Source organism: Sander lucioperca, chromosome 3 (assembly GCF_008315115.2).
Source record: "Sander lucioperca isolate FBNREF2018 chromosome 3, SLUC_FBN_1.2, whole genome shotgun sequence".
Taxonomy (NCBI): domain Eukaryota; kingdom Metazoa; phylum Chordata; class Actinopteri; order Perciformes; family Percidae; genus Sander; species Sander lucioperca.
In genome coordinates, this window is record NC_050175.1 from 22,627,155 (window position 1) to 22,649,219 (window position 22,065).

General features: G+C 42.6%; 1 protein-coding gene across 4 annotated transcripts in view; it reads left to right on the forward strand.

The window, feature by feature from the left end:
* Positions 1–22,065, forward strand: part of ankrd11 (ankyrin repeat domain 11) — a 121,040-nt gene that overhangs the window by 94,432 nt on the left and 4,543 nt on the right. For 2 of the 4 annotated variants that reach the window (XM_031276568.2, XM_031276569.2), the window contains exons 4-13: positions 720–852; positions 10,761–10,934; positions 11,943–12,143; positions 12,653–12,795; positions 13,076–13,223; positions 13,348–17,779; positions 17,867–20,588; positions 21,251–21,349; positions 21,677–21,820; positions 21,942–22,034. In XM_031276568.2, coding sequence (XP_031132428.1) covers positions 720–852; positions 10,761–10,934; positions 11,943–12,143; positions 12,653–12,795; positions 13,076–13,223; positions 13,348–17,779; positions 17,867–20,588; positions 21,251–21,349; positions 21,677–21,820; positions 21,942–22,034 — 8,289 coding nt within the window. Of the gene's footprint in view, positions 1–719; positions 853–1,963; positions 2,475–10,760; positions 10,935–11,942; positions 12,144–12,652; positions 12,796–13,075; positions 13,224–13,347; positions 17,780–17,866; positions 20,589–21,250; positions 21,350–21,676; positions 21,821–21,941; positions 22,035–22,065 lie in introns of those variants that run through there. The other 2 variants (XM_031276570.2, XM_031276571.2) reach the window with 2 other exon arrangements.

Genomic DNA, 22,065 nt, shown 5'->3' on the forward strand with positions numbered 1-22,065 from the left:
CCTCTCAAAATCTGACAAATCTTTTAAACTGACCTTTATCGATCTGAAATGAAGACAGATTCAGCAACTGTATGGCCTATTTCTCGCTTAAAATGTTTTCATAAACACGTTTCAGTGAACTATTTTCATAAAATACAAGATTGTATTTCCGAACGAGCTGCCATTATGGCCGGCTGGAGAAGCCAGACCCACGTGACGTGTTCGTCGTTTCCGGTTTTCATTTTAGCGCCGCCTGCTGTTAAGGAGACATATTACGTCTCGCACACGCACAGAATGTACGCTCAAGTCTGCGTCGCTTCGGTGTGTTCCAAGGCACTTTTTTGACCAACTCGGGGGAGACTGATCAGTCCAACTGCCTTTTCTGCCAACGGTCGGCCGTCAGGTTGGTGTGTCAGAGCCATTAGGTAGCCTCCTCATCCTGCGCCTGGCTCTCTGTGCTGGAATCTAGGAGGAAACTCCATGGAAATGTTTTCCTCTGCAAAGCCCATGATGGCTAAAAGAGTCTGTTCAGAGAACGGCACCAACTACAGGAGAAGGTTGCAGGATCCACAGCTAGCTCATTCTTGACTGACTGAATTAGCCTATGTTTCTTTTTAAGTTGTATATAATATTTAAATGTTTAAATTACAGTGCTATTTCTTTATTCTAATTAAAGCTGTGTTACCTCTAAACCATGTCACTTAAAGTGTTCTTCATGTTCTGATTTGTCTCTTTCAAAGGATAAAGTGTTGTCGAACAAGACTCCCAAATTGGATCGCAGTGATGGGGTCAAGGAGATGAAAGAAAAGGCTCCTAAAAGGAAGCTGCCTTTCACTGCTGGAGCTAATGGAGACCAGAAAGATTCTGACTCAGGTAAGAATTAGAATGAGAATCAGTTTTAATGGCCAAGTATGTGTGAACAGGGAATATGACTCTGGCTTTTTGTTTCTATCAAAGTACATACAGTACACAGATATAGACAAACGGCTAAAAACAAGGACAACAAAGCATAAACATTTGACTGCTATGTGCGTATATAAGTATGTATATAAAAAAGTGTGTATATATGCATATACACATGCATATGCAATCACATACTACATACACTTAAAGGTAAACAAACAGCTCTAAGAATTGTAAACGGTAATACAATAGACCAATGCAAAAGTGTAAATGGTGCTGGAATATTGCTGGAATTATTCATATAAAAGGTTGCTTATATATCTGAAGTAGGTGTATATGTCCGTATATACAGTGTATGTTTGACAGATATGTACATGTTTAAATTATGTGTTTAACACTATTAAATACATAATTTACTTGAAAGGTGGATGCTTGGTGTTACAGGGTTATTGCACATCGATTGATCCTGACACTATGGACTGGTGTTCATCATAGTGACACCCTGTGGGAAGAAACTGTTCTTGTGTCTTGGCGAAACAGTATTCTGTAGCGGCTACCAGAGGGGAGAAGCTGAAACAGGTTGTGTCCAGGGTGTGATTGGTCTGTAGTGATGCTTCCTGCCCGTTTCCTGACTCTGGAGGAGTTTACATCCAGGATGGAGGGCAGGTTGGCACCAATGATTTTCTCGGCAGCCCTGACTGTTGCAGTCTGTTTCTGTCCTGTTGGGTGGCTGATCCAAACATTGATGGATGTGCAGAGAACAGACTGGATGACTGCACTGTAGAACTGGAACAGCAGCTCCTGAGGCAGGTTGAACTTCCTGAGCTGACGCAGGAAGTACATCTTCTGCTGGGCCTGTTCCCTGATGATGTTGATGTTGGACGCCCACTTCAGGTCCTGAGAGATTGTGGATCCTAAAAACCTGAAGGATTCCACAGCAGACACAGTGTTGTTGAGTATGGTGATGGGGGGGCTCCAGGTTGTTCTGACTGCACCAGAGGGCCAGCTGTTCAACCTCCTGTATGCAGACTCATCACCGTTGTGTCATCTGCAAATTTCATGTGTTTAACAGACGGGTCTCCTAAAGTTCAGTCGTTGGTATAGAGGGAGAAGAGCAGTGGGGAGAGCACACATTCCTGGGGGGCGCCGGTACTGATGGTCCAGGTGCTGGATGAGATTTCCCCAGCCTCACCTGCTGCCTCCTGTGTCTCAGGAAGTTTGTGATCCACTGAAAGGTTGGGGCTGGGACAGTGAGCTGATTGAGTTTGAAGCGGAGGATTTCTGGGATGATGGACGTTGGGATATGCATTTACTTATGTTTTTTCCTCCTCCATGTGACTTTGAAATGAAAATGAAAAGGGAATGGGAGTTATTACATCACATCCTGTCAAGCTTGCAGGAAGTAGTGAGGCATGCTCTGTAAAGATGGGGGTTGGGCTTTGTGAAGTGAATGGGCTATCAGGTCAGCAATGTGTCTGGCAGAACCAAGGGATTTGTTCCTGCAGTCTGAAAGGAGAGGAAGACTACACATCCAGTTGATCCAGTTAACTGGGAATCTATATAACCTACAGGCTGACCAGGTCTGGCTTTTGGTAAGGCTCCGGCTTTGTGTGTTCTTTAATTAGGGAAAGAAGGACTACTGCTCATGCTTGTTTGACTTTGGGCTTTAAGGGTTCAGGATTTAGTTTGTTGATAATAGTCCAACTCAGAGGCTTTGGTAACAGCCTTTATCATCAGCACTGGCTAAGTCAATACATTGGTTTATGTTCTGTGATTACACTTGAAAAAGGAGTGGAGAGCTAAAAGCATACATGTTGCAGCGATGGCTATTATGGTTTTGGGTCAAGTTTACTAAGATTGGACATGTATTTTGTAGACACATGGCTCAAGGGAATTATGAATAAGTGGAATGCTTGATTGAGAAGCTGTAACTTGTTTTCTTATCGTTCCTTTGATTGGCATTCTTGAATCCCTGTAGTGACTGTGTGCATGTCATTGCTTTTGTATGCTTACATTCATGCTGCAAGCTTATTTAATGTACTGTTTCTTGAGGAATACTATAAGCTTGTTGTATATTATTATTTTATTCTCACTAGTTGGTTTCATATTATTTACCTGTTTGCTATCTTAGACTACCCCACCCCCATCAGTAAGGGGGGGTGTGAACTCTCACCTGAGGAACAATAGCTGGACTTTGTATTCGTATGGTAATAGCTTGATTCTTTATTGGGTTGGGCTATATGGTCTTTCAGCCCCTGACTCTCTCTTTACCTCTCTGCAGCATATTATAAACAGAACTGTCTCCTAATAGTTTTTTGTGTTTACAAACTCTAGAAGCCTGGAAGTTTACAGGGCTTATGCCATTAGACAATTCCCACAGTTCACACAACTGCTGCTGCCAGTTTCTGTCTGTCATCTTAGTACTTCAAGGATGTATTGCCTCACATTGGCAAAATTGTTTTGTCTTAGCAGTGGCTAGCCGGATAGTTTAGGGTTTGAGAAGCGCATCTGCTCTGTGTCTATGCCTGTGTGTGTTGTTAATCAGGACTTATGTGTCTGCATACCTTTCTTGACTGTATATTGAGTTGTTTCGGCATATCTGTGATTTATAGTCTGACTTTGTTGCTTGGCCTTTCAAGTTTGAGTAGTGTCTAGGCCATTTGCAAAATTTCACACCTCTGACACTTCACAGCCCCCATTCTACCCTACCCCACTACCAAGTCTTCATTCCTCTGTGGCTTGAGCTAATGGAGATTAACTCTGACCGTGGGGTATGTTATCGTATACCAAAATATTCTGTAGCCTTATCCTTGGCTAAACTCTTAGAAAACATTGATGTTTATTTTATCCATTGTTTTTGTAGCTAATAAGGACATTAATTGAAAGATAACATAAAGGGGGGGGGGGGAATCAAAATGCATTAGTCTGCTGAAAGGTGCATGTACATTTAGACCAAAGAATGATAGTGTGAATATAATATATATAATATAATAATATAATAATAATATAATGATATGAAATTAGCAGTTTTTGTGTTTTAATGCTAATATGTAGTATAGCAGATTGCTTCACAATAACAGCCAGGCAAAAAGAGAAAGATATGTACTCATTGATTTTCTGTGTAAGTGCTGGCATGCATTATTTTAAAACAACACAAGCAGATTTTCTACAATGTAGTTCTTAAATCCTATCCAATCAGTTTCATCATTTACCCCATTTCCACCCGGTAGTAAAATCTTTTCTGAGTGATGGAATCACAAGTGGACAGCTCTAAGTACAGGTTAGGGCTGCACGATATGACCTAAAATCAAGATTATTTGCACATTTTACCTCAATAACGATAAATGAACGATAATTAATCACGTTGTTCTAAATCATCTTTTCTGAAGCCAAAATGTTTCCAGACGACGGGCACGGTGTTTTTTTTGGGCACAAGTTGCTCAGTTGACTCGGACTTGAGTTGGAGTTATCCTCCATCATGCTTTCCATGCGGCTGACTGGTCCGGGGGAAGTCACGTGACTAGACAACTTCAGAATTTCAATGATGATACATTTTCGATTAATCTTTTAGCCCTAGTACAGGTGAAAACACTCTCAGGACGCATTAAGATCCGATCACTAAAACCGCATTCGGAGGTGGTCTAGGTCGCAATCTTATAGCAGTGAGAACAGTTATGAGTCCTGGGCCACATTACTCAACTATGAACGGAGCTATGTATTCAAAGTATTTCTCATGTCCCAGAAACCGCTAAGAGTGACTCATGTGTTTTGGAAGATTTATTATTATCATACTGTCAGCGATGTGTCGCCGTATTTGTTCCGGCGCTGGCTGCTCTTATATCCCCGGCTGTCTGGAGCTCTCTGCAGCGCTGTTGATTGACCGTTATTTTTTGTTTTATAAAACATCTGTATATGTAGGACATTACTTACAAACATTCCTGCTCTTATGTCGTCTTCTTTTGTTATTTATTAGTCTCACATTGCCAGATCTCCACAGCGCTGCGTAAAGCAGGATTTCAGGCTTGATTATTCTCGCGCGCGACACCGTGAGCCTCAGTAGATGGCGCGCGCTACGAGAATGCACGGAGACGTTTATGCTCAACGCATTGTTCGTTGCAGTATTCTGCGAAACACCAGAGTAGAAACAATCATCTGTGAATAAGCAAGAAGTAGTAGAGAAGAAGAGAGCGGAAGTAAAGGAAAACATTACATTTATCTACTCTAATCATTAACGTGACTGTCGTTTATTTCCAAATCAAAACGACTGTCTGCCTATAACACTATTAAGAACTCTCTTTCCATGAAGCTGTTTTTTTTTTTTTAGCTTTGACAAAACGATCTCATGTTTTTCCACTCTCTCCAGCAAAATGTTTTTTTTTTCTTTTCCCAGTGTGGTGTCTCTCTCTGACCACATATTTAGGGCTGTTTGACTCCCTGTGGTCTGTACATGAAGAATCATACAGATGTTTGTAGAGGCGGACCTGCTTGGCCAGTCTTCCCAGCCGACCATGTTGAACTGAAAGCGCAACCTCCAACGCTGTATCCAGTTCTGCTTTGCCCATTGCTATAATGGCAGGTGAAGCCTTTGCAGTAATGCTGATGTTGTTAGTATACATTGCTATCAACTCAGCCCCTAATTATCATGCACATGCAAGTTGCCTGCTTAGTGTTTACAAACATTACAAGGGCCTAGAAGTGAGCTAGAAGAGGGCCGAGAATATATCTCTCTCTCTCTCTCTCTGCGGCTGTGCACAGCACACTGCACATCATTCAAGTTGAAGTTAATCAAAGCTCTCAAAGTTTCAATGCTCATCCCCTCCTTCGCAGAATTGCCAAGCCTCCCTTGACCTCCTAAAGAGTGCTACAGCAGCATTCCTCCTTCCTGAGGTCATCCTCCTGCTCTTCTCTCCCCTTTTACCTCCTCACCACCACTATCCGCAGCAGCAGTCATTCAGGGATAGATGGTAGAACTTGTCTTGTCAGATTAAGACTGTGCCCACACTAAGAAGGATTCTGTAAATGCTGTGTACTTGTTGAAACAACTAGCCTTTTAACCTCACTGAAGTACCAAAACAATAGGAAAACAAATAAATCTTTTCTTCCTGCTGCATCTTTAGTTGGAAAACAACACAATTGTGAAATACAGCCATCATGTTATAAGGAGTGAGACAAACACAGCCTCATGCTGTCTATGATCACTTAACTGTGTTTGACTAAAGCCAAACTATTTTGTTGTTGTTATAGCGCTGAAATTAGTTGATTAATCTATTGGCCAATTGACACAAAATTAATCGACACGTTTCCAGTTCCTTAATTGTAAGGATGTGCTGCTTTTCTCTGTTTTAGATGATACAAATGTGTATTATTTGGGGTATTGGACTGTTGGTTGGACAAGTAATTAGACAAGGTTATTTTTGGACTCTTTCTAATGACCATGACAATCCATTGAGCAATATTGAAAATAATTGGTTGCAGCGCTAATATTTGTATGTGTCTATGTCAGACAGTGATTTACTTGTGGCTTTACCGGTTACCCAAGGTGGAAAGTAAATTTCTGCATTGCTGCCCAGAGATGGTCAAAATATTAGTTATTCTATGCATGCAACAGCATCTGAGATAAAACTGTTGCATGACAACAGCAGTATTGTGTGATCAGCTATACTGGCATTTAAAATCAGCAATCAAAGATGAGGTGACCGAAAGCTGTCCTCTCAACACTACTGTCAAACATCGCTTTACCACGTCTGAACAGGCCTGCGTCATACTTTCCACTCTTGGATGTGAAAATGCCCAGTTAAAATGTACAGAAGGCCAAAACCTATGTTCCAAACAAATTTAGCTCGCTTGCTGTTGTCGTGGTCTAAGTCAGTTGCTCTTTTTCTGTCTTTGGATTTGCAGTTTACCATAATGTGCTCATAAATGACATTTGCGGCCTTCTAGGATATTAATTGTAATTGCAGCATTGCCTTTGCCACTGGGTCAGTTGTGCGGCATAGTAATGATGGTCAGATTTGTAAACATTGAAGGAAGGTGCGAGCTGAGCCATGTAGAGTGGGTTGCAAAACTAGACAGTGGTTTGTACAGATCTTTAGCCTGCACATTATTTCTTTCTGGCAGGTTAAAACACACATAGATTTGACATTCTGTCTCCCAGACTCACACAGGCTCTGAATGAAACCAGTAGACGAAGAGAAGCCTTACACTCACAGCATAACTGATTAAAACAATATGTAACAATCATAGACACCGGGTACAGACAGAGCATCCTTCATCCCACTATGTTCATGTTGTATTTTTTATGAGTCTCTCTTGCTTAATACAAAGCATTGACAAAACATCCTGTTGGCCACTTCCTGCCTCTTCTCCCATAACTTCCTGTGTATGCAGTTTTTATTAGTCCCTAAACAGAACATTGTTTCCAGGGCTCCAGACTAACTTTTTTACTAAAAGCACTGTACCCCCTAATTAAATTTTTTTAGGGGCGTACACCTTAAATCGACCTGCAATGCAATTTTTTACATTTCCCCCATTTTACTGACAAATGCTTTGGGGATAAATACAGAAACTATAATGTGCTGTTTTATTTTAGTTCCCAGTCACATATTACAATTGAATGGTGCTTAACAAATGCACATTCAGAAATGTAAACAAAGTATTATTATTGTCAATGTACTGTATTGTTGCCGCTGCCTCATACAGGCTCTCCCTCCCTCCTCTCGGTCTCTTTTTTGTTAACACTGAAATAACAATCATATCTAAGGTGATTTTACTTCCATGAAAAGTGGAGTATCTAACTATCTAACGCCCAGTGTGGGAAAGATTGAGTGATAAGGGAGCCAGAGAGAGATGGGAGCTAACAACACTCACACAAGCACTAATTGTTTTACGAGGTAAATAGCTATATATTTAGCAGCCTATATAGAATATTTTTTCAAAGAAGCGGTCTCCGCTCTCTGCTGTCACATCTCCACCTTTCTCCCCCCAGATGAGGGAGCGGTAGCACAGCGTGTGGTAAATGTCGGAGGTGACATTAGCATTGATGCAGACGACGAGTGTGACGCTACGGAACCGAAACACACACAAGTGTAGATGACGTTACCCACTCAGAATACTAAATGCTCACGGACCCTCCCCCTCTCACCCACGTTGGCCAACTCTGGCAGACTCGCTCTCTCCTGCTTTTCTTTCTCCTTCTTCCTCCTTTTCAACATGAACTAAAAAAATAACTCAAACCGTCATCAAATTTGCAGGTCGCACATGTGCGAGTAGTTGTAATAAAATACTTGCAAAAAATGGTCACAAAATGCAGTCTAGAGCCCTGGTTTTACTATAAAGTGCTACAATCAAACATACCTGGTCAGACTGGTTAGACCGGTTCTTCTTGTCATGAGGTTGTGTTGGCTTACTGAACCAAACAGTCTCTTTGTTTTGTCGTGAGCTAAAATGGTAGTATTGTCTGCCTTCCCTATCAAAACCTACCTCTATTATTACCAGGCATTTATGTTTGATGTTGTCACCTCCCCTGACTCAGGTAGACTCTATTCATGGGGTGACTATCCCTAACTAGCTTGCTTTCCTTTTTTATTCTCATTTTCTCTTATCTTGTTAGTCAAGTTTCAAGCAGTAAGCAGAGTAAGGTCTCAACCCCGTCTGTAAGCTGACTAATATGATTTTACTGAGACACAAATGGACAAAAAAGCCCTAGCAGTGTTCCCTAGATAGACCTTCAACAGAAATACACACTATGCGAGTAGGCACAGTATGTTGTGTAAATGTTTGTTCATTTGTGTAACCCAGTAGTCCTCATGTGACATGTATTTTTTTAAATCACATAAGGATGACTGATAGTGAGCATACATTGGACCCCGTCAGTCATGTTAAATAAAGCTGTCTTAAATTCTCAGGTTGATTAACCAAACACAAACCTTATGAAAGCCAAATAATATCCCTTCCTGTAAACATGTGGAACAAATTTTGTATGTAGCTGTGTCCCATTTTCTACAGCATTCTGTCAAATGTAAAATCGCACACATTTGTACAGGCTTAGGTTTAGAATTTGTCATTTTCATACCTAGCTAGTATAGCTTAACAGTTTGAAACCGTGATTATACCTGCTCCAAGTGCCCCATGTCAGAGATGAGCAGGCCAGTTACTGCCACTGATGATGAATCTTGTATTTGAGACTTTGGCCTTCTGTGTTGTTAGTAGCAGTCCTCTACATGGGTGCATCGGGGTAATAACTGCCTTCCTGGTTCTAAATCTTGTAAACATAGCCTGGAAAAACTAGCGTAGCACTTTCTCTGTTCTGCTGCTCAAAAAAACAACATGTTCGGACTGCTTCTGTGGTTCCCGCTGTTAAAGTCCTAGCTGAAGGAATGTGTCTAAATGGCAAATGCTTTGAGGAACGTGAGAGTGTATCAAAGAGGGGTGGGGGCACATTAGCTGTAAGTGTTCACAGATGTTCATGAAAGTTCATCAGCTCTGTACTTGTGACTGGAAAAATCTTTCCCTGGAAAGCCTTTAGCCACCGGAAGCGTAAGCCACCATGCTTCCTTCTTGCCTTGTTTACTTGTGTGTTTGTGGCCTTGAGCAATGCAGCCAGTCTTGGAATGAGAAAAGTCCTAAAGAAATCAGACTCAGACACATCCACCCATCTACGAGTGTCTCCGTGCACGCACATTTGACATTTGCTGTTCCCATTTCTTTCTTTGTTGTAGCAGTCTGCATTGTTGCTAGCGGTTTCTTGCTGTCAGCTGTGGGAGTTGTCCCCCCTCAGTGATGAAGTGTTACAGTCATGTGTAGCTTTATCCTCCGTAAGGGTCATCAGATGGTATGTTGCCACTGAAAATAATTGCTGGGTGTGTCTTTGGGGAGCAGCTGCTTTTGTCCAGTAGCGCCATGTCTCCAGTAAAGCTGGCAGGCACGCAGGCAGGCATGTGGTGACCTTGGCAAGGCCGTGTTGAATTGAAATGTAAACCAACTATTTCGTAATAACCGCTGGTCTGCCAAGTCCCACCCTCTTTCCTCTCTTCTCGATCCGGACTGATTGGCTCAGAGACAGACAGACATAAACACACTGCTTGTTGGCCCCTCCCTTCCTCTGGGGAATCTGGGTAATAAATTAAAAAAGCCACCCCCTGCTACTACCAAACCTCTCACATACTGGGCTACATATACATGTAGTATGTCTGCAAATATTATGTTTTTATTGACAGTTTTATTTAGACGATAGGCATGGGATTTCATCATTTGCAGGGGCAGTGTGTGTGTGTTGTTTTGAGAACATTGTTTGTTAAGTCATTGTAGACTGAATACTTTTGGTCTTTTGGTCTAACAAAATAATCAGTCAGATACCAGTAAGGACACCTTGTAACACTTGTAAAGTGGTTTCGTTATTACTGTTGATCATTTATTGACTAGGATTTATCAAAACATAATCTACATTTAAAATTAGTCCTACTGTTGAGATATATTAAATGTGCTTTTGAAAATAGTCGTAATGGTGAAAGATTGTTAGATATAGGAAAAATAGGTGAAGGTTTTACTTTAGACAACACATTTAAGAAACAAATAACTTTGTTTTGTTTTTATGGAAACAATATGTAATGATGTGGCAAAAAAAAAAATCTAATTTAAATGCTTATACTTTTTAGTAGTCATAACAACAACGAGATAGATAATAAAATGTGATCAAAGAAAAATAATATTGAATGTCTTTTATTGGTATAACTCTAATAACAGATGACTTAACCTTCACAACGTTCGGTACATTGGATTTGTTGTGTGTGCGTGAATGTGTCATCAAGTGCATGCATACATGTGTGTCTATGCAGCGTAATAAAATTTATATTTCTTCTCTCCTCTCACTTTCGTTACAGAGAAACCAGGTCCAGAGCGGAAGCGCATTAAAAAGGAGCCCACCAACACCCGGAAGGCGGGCTTGCCATTTGGAATGGGGATGCCAGGGATCCGGGCCGGGTACCCCCTCTCTGAGCGGCAGCAGGTGGCCTTGCTCATGCAAATGACAGCTGAGGAGTCCGTCAACAGTCCAGGTGCGTGCTTATCATGGAGGCCACGTCTTCTGTGGATGGGTGGCAGACAAGGAAAGACGGATGGGAGGGAGCATTGTATGTAGACAGTGTTTTGTGTGTGTTTGGGAGAGGACTTAAGGTGGGCTTAAAGGGAGAGGCTAGGGCGAGGAGGCATTGGGCTGATTGTTTTTGTAAAAAAATTTGGAGGTTGAGCTCGTAATCTGCTTCTTATTTTGCCTCATCTCGGTCACCACGGAGACCAGGTGCTTAATTTGAATCTAGTCATACAAGCTAATCGACATAAATTCTCAGTCAGAAAGGTGTTGTTCTGTTTTAGCAGCCGTAACAGTCACATATTTATCTACAGTAGTATAATTATTGTTCTAAAATACAGTATGGGACCGTCAAGGAAATGAAACTAACTCTCCGGTGGTATTGCATTAATCTGGAACTAATGCAATCTTAGCACCTGAGCCAAATCACAATGACTTCTTCAGACTTTCTGCTGTTAGAAGATTATTCATATTTACTTCCTCCTTATGTCATTATTGGTAGTCAAAATAATTTTGCCGTCAATGTAGTAGATATAAAATAGTATTATTATTGCAACACTGTACTTTTTCTCTTACTGTTGACATTTGAGATACAATTACGTTGGTGAGGACCAATGCATAGCCACTTTTATTTGTGTTTTGTTGTGTGTTCCTTTGTTGCATGCCTGAAGGCATGGGCATAGATTAAGTAAGTGTGTTTTCAAATATCATTTGGAACAATAGCTGTGCAAACTCAATAATGTAAATGTGATTAAGGCTTGGGTTTAATCTTGTAAATGTGATGAAATGAGCTCAAGTGAAGTAGTTCCAAGTACTCTGCTGCTGATTGTTAGAGTAAGATTGCCCCCTTCTGGCTGTAAGCAGTTCAAACTAACTAGTATTTATAGTAGTAGCAGACGAAATAGAAACAACAATATAAGCAAATTCTTAAAAAATGTGTTGAGTGTTGAAATGTGTGTCCATCTCCTACCCACAGACACAACACCAAAGCATCAGTCACAGTCCAGTATGGGTCAGAAGGGAACGCCAAACTCTGCATCTAAAACCAAAGACAAAGTGAATAAACGGAATGAGAGAGGAGAGACTCGGCTGCACAGAGCAGCAATACGTGGAGAGGTACGCCGCATCAAGGAGCTCATCAGCGAGGGAGCTGATGTGAATGTAAAAGACTTTGCAGGTAAGAGGCTCCTTGTATAGTCTTTTAATTTGTGCACAAAGCACTATATATTCATTCAAATGTTACATACACCTCACACATAGTAATTCTTTTTATGATTGACAGTTTTTATTGTGATTTATAATATAAATATAAAACACTGAACATACAACTCACACTATGAACACATTCCCTCCCCCTTGAACCCCCCCCCCCCACTCGTCATCACCACTTACTTACTGTATACAAAAAATTAAGACAGGATGAAATAATAACCACAATATTCAATACAATACAATAAAATAATAACAAATATAATATATATATGTATGTGTATATGTATGACAAAACACATAGTATACGCACATACTACACGCATAGTATATGCCTCTCCACAGTACATTAGGAACCCTTCAGAAAGCTTAAATAATTTTTCTAGTGTAGACGTTCAATCTTGCATTTATATGATTTTTTTTTTAAAACGCTGCCGCTCTACCAATCTCACACATAGTAATTCTTTACGTGTTCAGGCTGGACTGCATTGCATGAGGCGTGCAACAGGGGATATTATGATGTGGCCAAGCAGCTGCTGGCAGCCGGAGCAGAGGTCAACACCAAGGGTCTGGATGATGACACCCCTCTACACGATGCATCCAACAATGGACATTTCAAGGTAAAAAACAAAAAACAAAATTACATTTCTAAATTCAGAATGCAAAACAATAGATCCAGTTATCATAAGACTCCGAACATGGAAAAACCAATGCGGGTAGAGAGTCAGTTTGTAGTCTTTCTCTTGAGATCATTACCCCAACTGTCTGTCAAGCTTATTCATGAAGCTAGTGGTACATTCACTTTATAACCTCTAAAGTCTGAACCACAAAAGAACTTGGTAATATCACCTCTTAAATTGCACTTTATATTCATGAAATATTTTATTTTATTTGTTTCAGGTGGTTAAGCTACTTTTACGGTATGGAGGGGACCCACGTCAAAGCAACAGGAGAGGTGAAACGGCGTTGAAGGTTGCCAACTCGCCAACTATGCTGAATCTATTGCTGGGGAAAGGCACTTACACCTCAAGTGAAGAAAGTTCATCAGGTATGTAGTATTCAATCTTTGAGTCACCTAATTACATGATTGTTATAAGTTATGCAAATTAGTACTGTAGATGGGGCTGCAAATTAAATTGTGTGTTGATCATACCTCTTTTTACTTTTCACAGAATCTTCAGAGGAGGAAGACGCCCCTTCATTTGCCCCGTCCAGCTCTGTCGATGGCAATAACACGGACTCAGAGTTTGAGAAGTTGAAGTTGAAGGGGAAAACTGTAGACCCTCCTAAATCTGCTGTCACGCCCGTCAAGGATGAATATGAATTTGACGAGGATGATGAGGAGGAACGTGTTCCTCCTGTGGATGATAAACACCTCTTGAAAAAAGACTTCCGTAAGGAACCGGTCCCCAAGGCCAACAGCTTCATCGCCATACCCAAGATGGAGGTCAAAACCTATTCCAAAAGCAACTCGCTCACACCAAAGAAAACTGTCAGGCGGATCATCTCTGACAGTAACAGTTCAGACGAAGATGATAGGACGTGTTTCACGCCAGCGCCTACGCCACGGCAAGCCCAGCAAACAAATACCAAGATCAGAGACTCTGGCAGCATGAGCTCTAAACAACAAAAAGACAAGAACAAAGTAAAAAAGAAACGGAAGAAGGAGAGTAAAAATAATGTCAGTAAAGAAGTCAGGTTTGGTAAAGTCAATGACAAATTCTGTACCTCTGACTCTGATTGTGGCGATATGGAGAGTGAGGATGATAAGGGCTCAAACAGTATAAAGGACTCTTCTGCAACGAGCCTGAAAGACTCCCCTGGCTTTAACGCATCCTCCTCCTCATCCCATGGAAACTCGAACTCTCAGAAACAAGTACCATCATTAGCAGAACAGCATCCGAAGCAGTGGAGGACAGATGGCTGGAAGACTGTGTCATCTCCTACATGGTCAGACGTCAGTTCTCTCTCAGATTCTGTCAGAACAAGACTGTCCAGCGAGTCTGACTACTCCTCTGCTGATTCCAGTGTAGAGTCAATAAAACAAGTTAAGAGGAAAGCGCAGGAGAACAAAAAGAAGAATAACAATGTGCACAGTAGTACAGTAGACAAGAAAAATTCTGAGCTCTACAAAAACTCCAATGCAGACAGTGCGGTCTCCAAAACCGATGTAGATGGCAAAGTGCTGAAAAAGCATAAAGTGAAGCACAAGCACAAAAATAAGGAAAAGGACAAAGCTCCTAGTCTGGTGCTCAATCAAGACATGAATGAGAAATTTGTCAAGAGCTACTCTTTTGATTTTGATGATTCAAGACAGAAGTCCCTAATTGTTGAGTCAGAATCGCCAGTTGAGAGCAAGGTCAAGTTATCCAAACATGAAAAAGACCATTCCAAAAAAGAGGATAGGCTTTCGAAAAGCAAGTCTGAGGATAAGGATTGGTCATCTGGAAAAGACCTGCACAGAACAGCGAAAGAGGAGAAAAATAAGAAAACAAAGGACTCCACCAAGGACAAGACCAACAAAGAGGAGAGGGAGAAGCCTGTAAAATCTGTCAAGGAGAAGGAGAAGCCCAAGGAGGAGAAACAAAAGGCTCACAAAGAGGAGAAAAAGAAAAAGTCCAAGGAGAAGTCCTCCTCAAAGACAGACAGGAAAAGTGAGCAGAAAGAGGAAAAGCATCTAAAGGTGGACAAGGAGAAAAACACCAAGGAGGAGAAGGACAAATGTAAAAAAGATAAAGCACAGAAGGAAGAGCCTGAGTATGAAGGTTATGACGTCAACAACCGTTTCCTCAACTTAGAGGACACCAAGCTCAGTGCCTCAGATGACCATCATGACAGATGGGGCTCCGAGATGTCCTCTGACTCCTCCCTGTATGGAGATGACAGCTGGGACGCTCCTGTCAAAGAGTACAAGGAATACAAAGCCAACAACGCTGTTAAACTAATTGTTGAGACTGTTAAGGAAGAGACGAGGAGGAAAGAAAACAAAGTTAAGGACAAAAAATCTGATCACAGTGAGAAAAGATCAGAGAAAGAAGCCACTTCCAAGAAGAAAGACAAAGACTCCTCTGAAAAGACAAATGAAAAGAAAAAAGACTGGTCAGAAAAACAAAAATTAAACTCCAGTCACTCAGTGGAGAAAGAAAAGAAGCGGAAGGAGTCCATAGAAACGGTCAAAGACAAAAAAGACAAGGACTCTTTGGAGAACAGTAGAGACCGTAAAGACTCGTATGACTTCTTAAAGGAAAGAAAGGACATAAAAATCAAGCAGGAATCTGTAAGAGATGAATATGGCAATGATACTTTTTTCAAAGAAATTGATGCTGTCAGTAAATCATGTGAAATCAGAGAAAGAAACCACTCTGGAAAGGAGAAAGAAAAGAAGGGTGAGGGAATAGAAAAGCGAGAAAAGACAAAAGCTGACAAGCACAAAGAGAAAACAAAAGACAGAGGAGCTGATCAGGAAAAGGATAAGAGCGAGAAAAGCTCTGCAGAAAAAATTGTCAAGGAAAAGGACACAGACCGGATCACCAAAGACAAGAAGGAGGGAGTTAAGGACAAACACAAAGAGTCTCATGGCAAAGACAAAGATCGCAAGATGTCTTCAGATCAGACCAAGGACAAGAAAGAAAAGGCATCTCAAGACAAACATGCTGATAGGGAGAAGGATTTCTTGGAGGTAAAGAAAGAGGAAAGAAAACCTGAGAAAATCCGTGAGAAAGCTTGGTACAAGATAGCTGACATCTTCACTGATGAAAGTGATGATGATGAGGACAGCTACAATGGTGGTGTTGCACTTGTGTCTGACTCCATCAGAAAAGACTCAACGTCTGATCAGGATGAGCTGGATCACTTCCCCTCAGAAAAAATTAGAAAATCTTCTGCGGAGGCTAAACATAACACAGAAAAGGCAAAAGACAAAGAACACAAAGAAAAGAAGAAAGAAAAGGCCACTTTTGACACAGGTAAAGAGAGGAAAGGCTCCCTAGAGAAACACAACAAAGACAAGAAAGATTCTGTAGATGTGAAACATAAGGAAAGAAAAGACAGAATGTCAGTGGACTCAAATCAAGAGAAGAAAAATAAGCAGAAGCTGTTGGACAAAAGGGACACCAGTGAGGATAAGACAAAAAGCAAATATAAAGACAAGCTGGACCATTCTAAGGAAAGGAAACCCTCAAAAGGCAGTGGTGAGAATGAAAAGTCCCTCTTAGAAAAATTGGAGGAGGAAGCTATGAATGACTACAAGGATGACTCCAATGACAAGAACAGCGAAATCTCTTCAGATAGTTTCACTGACCGAGGTCATGAGCCAGTCCTCACTACTTACTACGACTCAATCAGCCTGACTGATGTGTCTGAGGACAGGAGAGACTCCCTGTCCATATCTACTCCCCAGGACAAGTTCAGAGAGAAAGAGAGGCATCGACATTCCTCTTCATCTTCATCCAAGAAAAGCCACGACAAGGAGAAAGAAAAGGCCAAGAAGGACAAAGGAGACAAACGTGACAAAACGGAGGAGATCAGAGAGTCCTACAGCCGCAGAGAGAGTCTACCTTTTGAGAAAGAGCCCATGCCTCTAGAGGCAGACCCTTACACATTCCCATATGGAAGTAAGGGAGATGGCGAAGACGACTTTGACAAAACGTTGGAATTTGAAAAAGAGATGTCCAAAAAGGACAAAGCAACTGGTGTCATCAGTGACAGGACGAAGGACAAAAAGAAAAAGGAGAAACACAAGGAAAAAATAAAGGAGGAGAAGAATAAGTACATCGATGGTTTTGGGTCATTTAAACACTCCAAAGAGGATGTGAAGTCAGGGTTGAAAGATAGCCCACAGGTCACCGTTCTGAAAGACAGATCAAAAGAAGAAAGTCCTAAATTTGATATGAAAAAAGACAGAAGTCGGGATACATTGGACAAAGACAACAGAATGGACCACATTAAATCTAAGGCTAAGGATGAAAATGAAAAGCTCACTCAGTCCAAAGACACGGTAAGGAAAGATAATCGTCCACGAGAAAAACTGTTGGTGGATGGTGATTATCAAATGACAAGTTTTGGTCAAATGTTGAGTCTTAAAGACCAGGAGATAGAAGAGCGCCACAAGAGACATAAAGAAAGGATGAAGCAGATGGAGAAGCTGAGACCCAAGTCAGGGGACCCTAAACTCAAGGACAAGACTAAGTCCACAGAGGAAGTACGAAAAAATCGCAGTGAGCTGTCATCAAAGAAATCCAACAGTCTGGAGTCTGGTCTTAAAGAGAAGAAGCTGAAGGATGTGGGTCTCCCGGCCCAAATGATGTCCCCAAGCAGGAAGTTCCAGCAGACAGATGGTCAAAACTCAAAGGACTGGCTGGCTGGACACCAAATAAAGGAGAACCTCCCTGCCTCTCCCAGGCCAGATCAAAACAGGCCAACTGGTGTCCCCACACCAACATCTGTCATTTCCTGCCCCAGCTTTGAGGAAGTAATGCAGACACCACGTACCCCATCTTGCAGTGCAGAGGATTACCCCGACATTATGTTGGATGGGCTGGACTGCCAGAACTCATCAGCTATGACCATTTCAATGAATGCCTGCTCTCCATCCTTCTTTGAAAGGTATTTAAATGTGCAAATGTACTGTGTGGTTACTGTTACTGGATGTGACATATTTTCTAATGTCTTGTCTTTCTGTTGTCCACCCAGCAGGTACTCTAACTCTCAGAGTTTCCAGGAGGGCACATGTCCCACCCCTGCAAAGAACCTCCAGCTACCACTCGTCAGTCGTTCGGCATCCTCTGACGTCCGCAGGCCGCTGGAGGATGAGTTCAAGGCTGAGGCTGACAAGTTCCTTCGACAGCAGAGTGATCCAGCGGCTGAATTTGATCCGTCATCTTCCTCCCAAACTCTAGAGGACAAATCAGCAACTGGGGATAGACTAGAGTGCCTGGCATCTCCTTATTTCTCCCCAATTAGAATGTTGTCCCCTCGGCTGGAGCCAGCTCTTCCAACACCAGATGTGGCAGCGCCAACTCTTGCTGGCACAGAGGGCAATGAACACCTTCATGACAATGTATACAACACTTTCTTGCCCAAACCCTCTACACCAGTTCACAGGCCAGACCCCCAGGAGCCCTGCTTTGACATTGCTGCACCGCCAACTCCTGCTCCTGCTGCTTTGCCACCCCTGGACATTGATGACATCTCTGAGCCTCACCACAGTGAGCCTAACCTGGTCCTGTCAGATCTTCCCTCTGTCACTGAAGAGCAGGAAGAGGAGGAAGAGGAGGAAGAGGAGGAGGAGGAGGATGAGGATGAAGAAGAAGAGGAGGAGGACTTTGAGGACGAAGGTGATATGGATGAGAGAGCTGATGGAGACCACTGTGCAATGGAGGAGCCGGAGCAAACAAGGGAGCCACGTTCCTTCTCCCCTCCAGTGGAGGACCCTCTTAGGAAGAGCTGGCCTGCAGAGTCTCCAGACCGGCAAGAACCAGAGGTCCAGGATATTTCCCCCACACACTCTGCACCCATCCATGGAGAGAACTGTTTTGATCACGGCATTGGTTGGAACCCTGATATGGACCTCAAATCTCCCCACAGGACGTATGGGGAGATAGAGGCTGCTGTCTCCAAAATAACCAGTCCATACCATTCAGACAGTGATATGCAGCACTTGTCTGGACATCCTTCTGTCACTCCCCCTTATGCTACCTGGAATAGGTGGCACAAAGAGGAACCAGAGGACTTTGATGAACAGAAGGAGGCTGTGGCTGACATCCCCTCTCCAGAGAGGCCTGACACAGCTATTGATGAGGAACCCAACTATTTAAACACCTCATCATCCTCCAATAGGCTGGAGTCTTTCTTCCAGGAATGTAACAAGCCAAGCATAGAGGAAAGTCACCAGATGGACACCGAGTCAACATGTGAACAACCAGACAGCAGACAGATCACGCACAGCTTCAGCGCTTCCACTGAAAGCCACATAGCTCCAGCGGTGGGCCCTGAGCCTGTGGTGCCCTGGGCAGACCCATTCTCAGCTGATGCAGATGAACTGGATGACTTGGGACCGTTCTCCTTGCCTGACCTACCACTACCAGACAAGTCTGAAGAAGCTGAGTCTCGAGACCCAGAACTAGCTGACCACAACAAGACTATGCTGACCCACATTGGACATACCATTACAGACAGAGAGGACCCAGACATAATGGAGGTGGACTTACCAAGCCTGGCTAAGATTTCAGGCCCTGCTGGAGACCTAGATTCAGGAGAACCTACCGGACAAGACTTAGTTGTACCCTCACCACATGTCAATTTCCAGCAGGATTTGGATCCTGAGCCTCAGAGTCTGCCAGTCAACAGCTCTCTCTCTCTAACACAGCAACAGGACAACATGTTGGAAAGAAAAGGACCTTATGGAGAACCCAATGAGTCGGATCCCAGTATGTTCTATTCATCTGTGAAATCGGATCCCACTCAGCAACATCACATTCAGATCCACTCCATCACTGAGTCGTTGCAGTTACCCATGGATTCAGTGTCTGCTATCAAGTCAGAGGTGAGGCAGGAGGAGATGTCTGAGCCCGTAGCAGAATCCGTGTCATGCAGTCCTCTTCCTCAGCTCCCACTGGCAGTTGCCCTCTCCAGCACAGTGGAACTACCAGACACTCAAGAAACCACATCCAAGCTTACACCAGTAACCCTGACCACTGTGTCCACCACTGTAGATATTCCCAAGAAGGTGGATGAAATCCCTCAAAGAATAACTCGCAATCGCGCCAAGAACAATCCCTCTGCTGCTGCTGTCCCTCCTACCTCCAGCATAATAACCTCGTCTGCCACTGCCACCCCTGTAACAACCAGTCCAATAGTGACCATCAACCCGATTTCTACTAGAACCATGACACCCACCTCAAACTCTTCCTTCCCAGCTCTGAAGAAAGACAAAGAACCTGTGCTTACTGTCTCCTCTGCTGCATCTAATACAACCACAACAGTGTCTGTACCTACTTCTGTGACAACTTCTGCGCCAGTGGTTATCAGTAAGACGACAAAAGGTCGCCCTCTCCCCGTGGATGAAGAGGAATCTCAGACCCAGCACCCACGGAAGAGGAAATTTCCACGTTCTGCTGGGCAGCAGGTCCAGGTCCAGCTGGTAAACACGGCCATGCAGCAGACTAGGGAAATGATTCAACAGACTTTGGCTGTAGTTGTCAATGCCATCAAGTTGGACGATATTGAACCCTACCACAGTGACCGTTCCAACCCTTACTTTGAGTACCTGCAGATCAGGAAGAAGATTGAGGAAAAGAGGAAGATTCTGTGCTACATCACCCCACAGGCCCCACAGTGTTACGCTGAATATGTGACCTACACTGGCTCCTACCTGCTGGATGGCAAGCCCCTCAGCAAGCTTCACATCCCTGTGGTAAGTTAAGGTGTACCTTTACCTTTTCCCCTAATGATATAGCCAAGGTAGTGAGTAGGTTTAAAAATGTTTAGAATGAAAGTCTTAATTCTGGTAACCTGTCTAATTTTGATAGCAGTAAAGAAAAAAAAAGAAAAATAAAGGAAATTGTCACCAGGCTTTCGCCAACTCGCAGTAACGCGGTGAAGATTTTTAAGCGGCTGTCAGCTCTCCCCTGAGCCATTATGTTCAGATTCTAAACAGACTCTGGGGATTGATGAGAAGCGATTTCTTTAGGTAGATGAGGTCACACACAACGGGGACATGGCAGACATAACCCGGCACAAATGCCTTGTTAGGCTGACCAAGTGACGTGGAGGTCTTACCTTCTCCCTGCTCCTAACTCGCAATAATGGTTTCTAATATGTAACGACAATAACTTATTCCACCAGTCAGTTGCTGTTAAACCAAACAAAAATCATTTTCTGCGTGCGCATATTAACACACATGAATGCATGTTCACTCGTGATGCGGTTATCAAACGTTTTACCTTATTACTGTTCCCACAATTCACTCTCAGAGTTGTAAACATTGACACACGGGGAGGAGGCAGGGCCCTTGCATAAATTGCGGGGCCCTATGATGAATGTATATAATACTGGTATGTTGTGTTTGTTTATCAGATTGCCCCACCTCCATCGCTGTCAGAACCTCTGAAGGAGCTCTTCAGACAACAGGAGGCAGTAAGAGGGAAGCTCAGGTTGCAGCACAGCATAGAACGGGTAAGGAATAACATTTCTATATTCTCTGTCCTTGATTCATTCACTGCTCACTCCCTGTTATACATACAGCAACACACGTCCATTGAACCCTATGAGCACTAAATAGAATAGAATAGAAATGCAAGTGAAAGGTCAACTAGGTTGAGCCAGAGTGAATTGCAGACTCAAATCTATTTCATCTCTCGCTAGCTAAGGGACAACCATTTCTGTGAAACATACGTAGTAGCTTTGTTGATCAAGACCCATTTTTATTTACCTCACCAGCCTGATGCCCAACATAATATTGAATATTCATTTTTCTTTCTCTCTTTTGGTTACTGATCACAGGAGAAGCTGATTGTGTCATGTGAGCAGGAGGTTTTAAGGGTCCACTGCAGAGCAGCCAGGACAATAGCCAATCAGGCTGTGCCATTCAGCGCCTGCACTATGCTGTTGGACTCTGAAGTATACAATATGCCATCAGAGAGCCAGGTAGGAAATCTTTAAATATACACTAAAATGTAAAGTCAATTATTACTGAATATATTAGAGACAGACAATTATTATATAACCCATTACTAAATCTACATTGTAACTTGGTGTATTTTCTCAGGGTGATGAGAACAAATCTGTGAGAGATCGCTTCAACGCTCGTCAGTTCATATCTTGGATCCAGGATGTGGATGATAAATATGACCGCATGAAGGTAAATATCGGCCCTCTGCAGTGATGTCCTG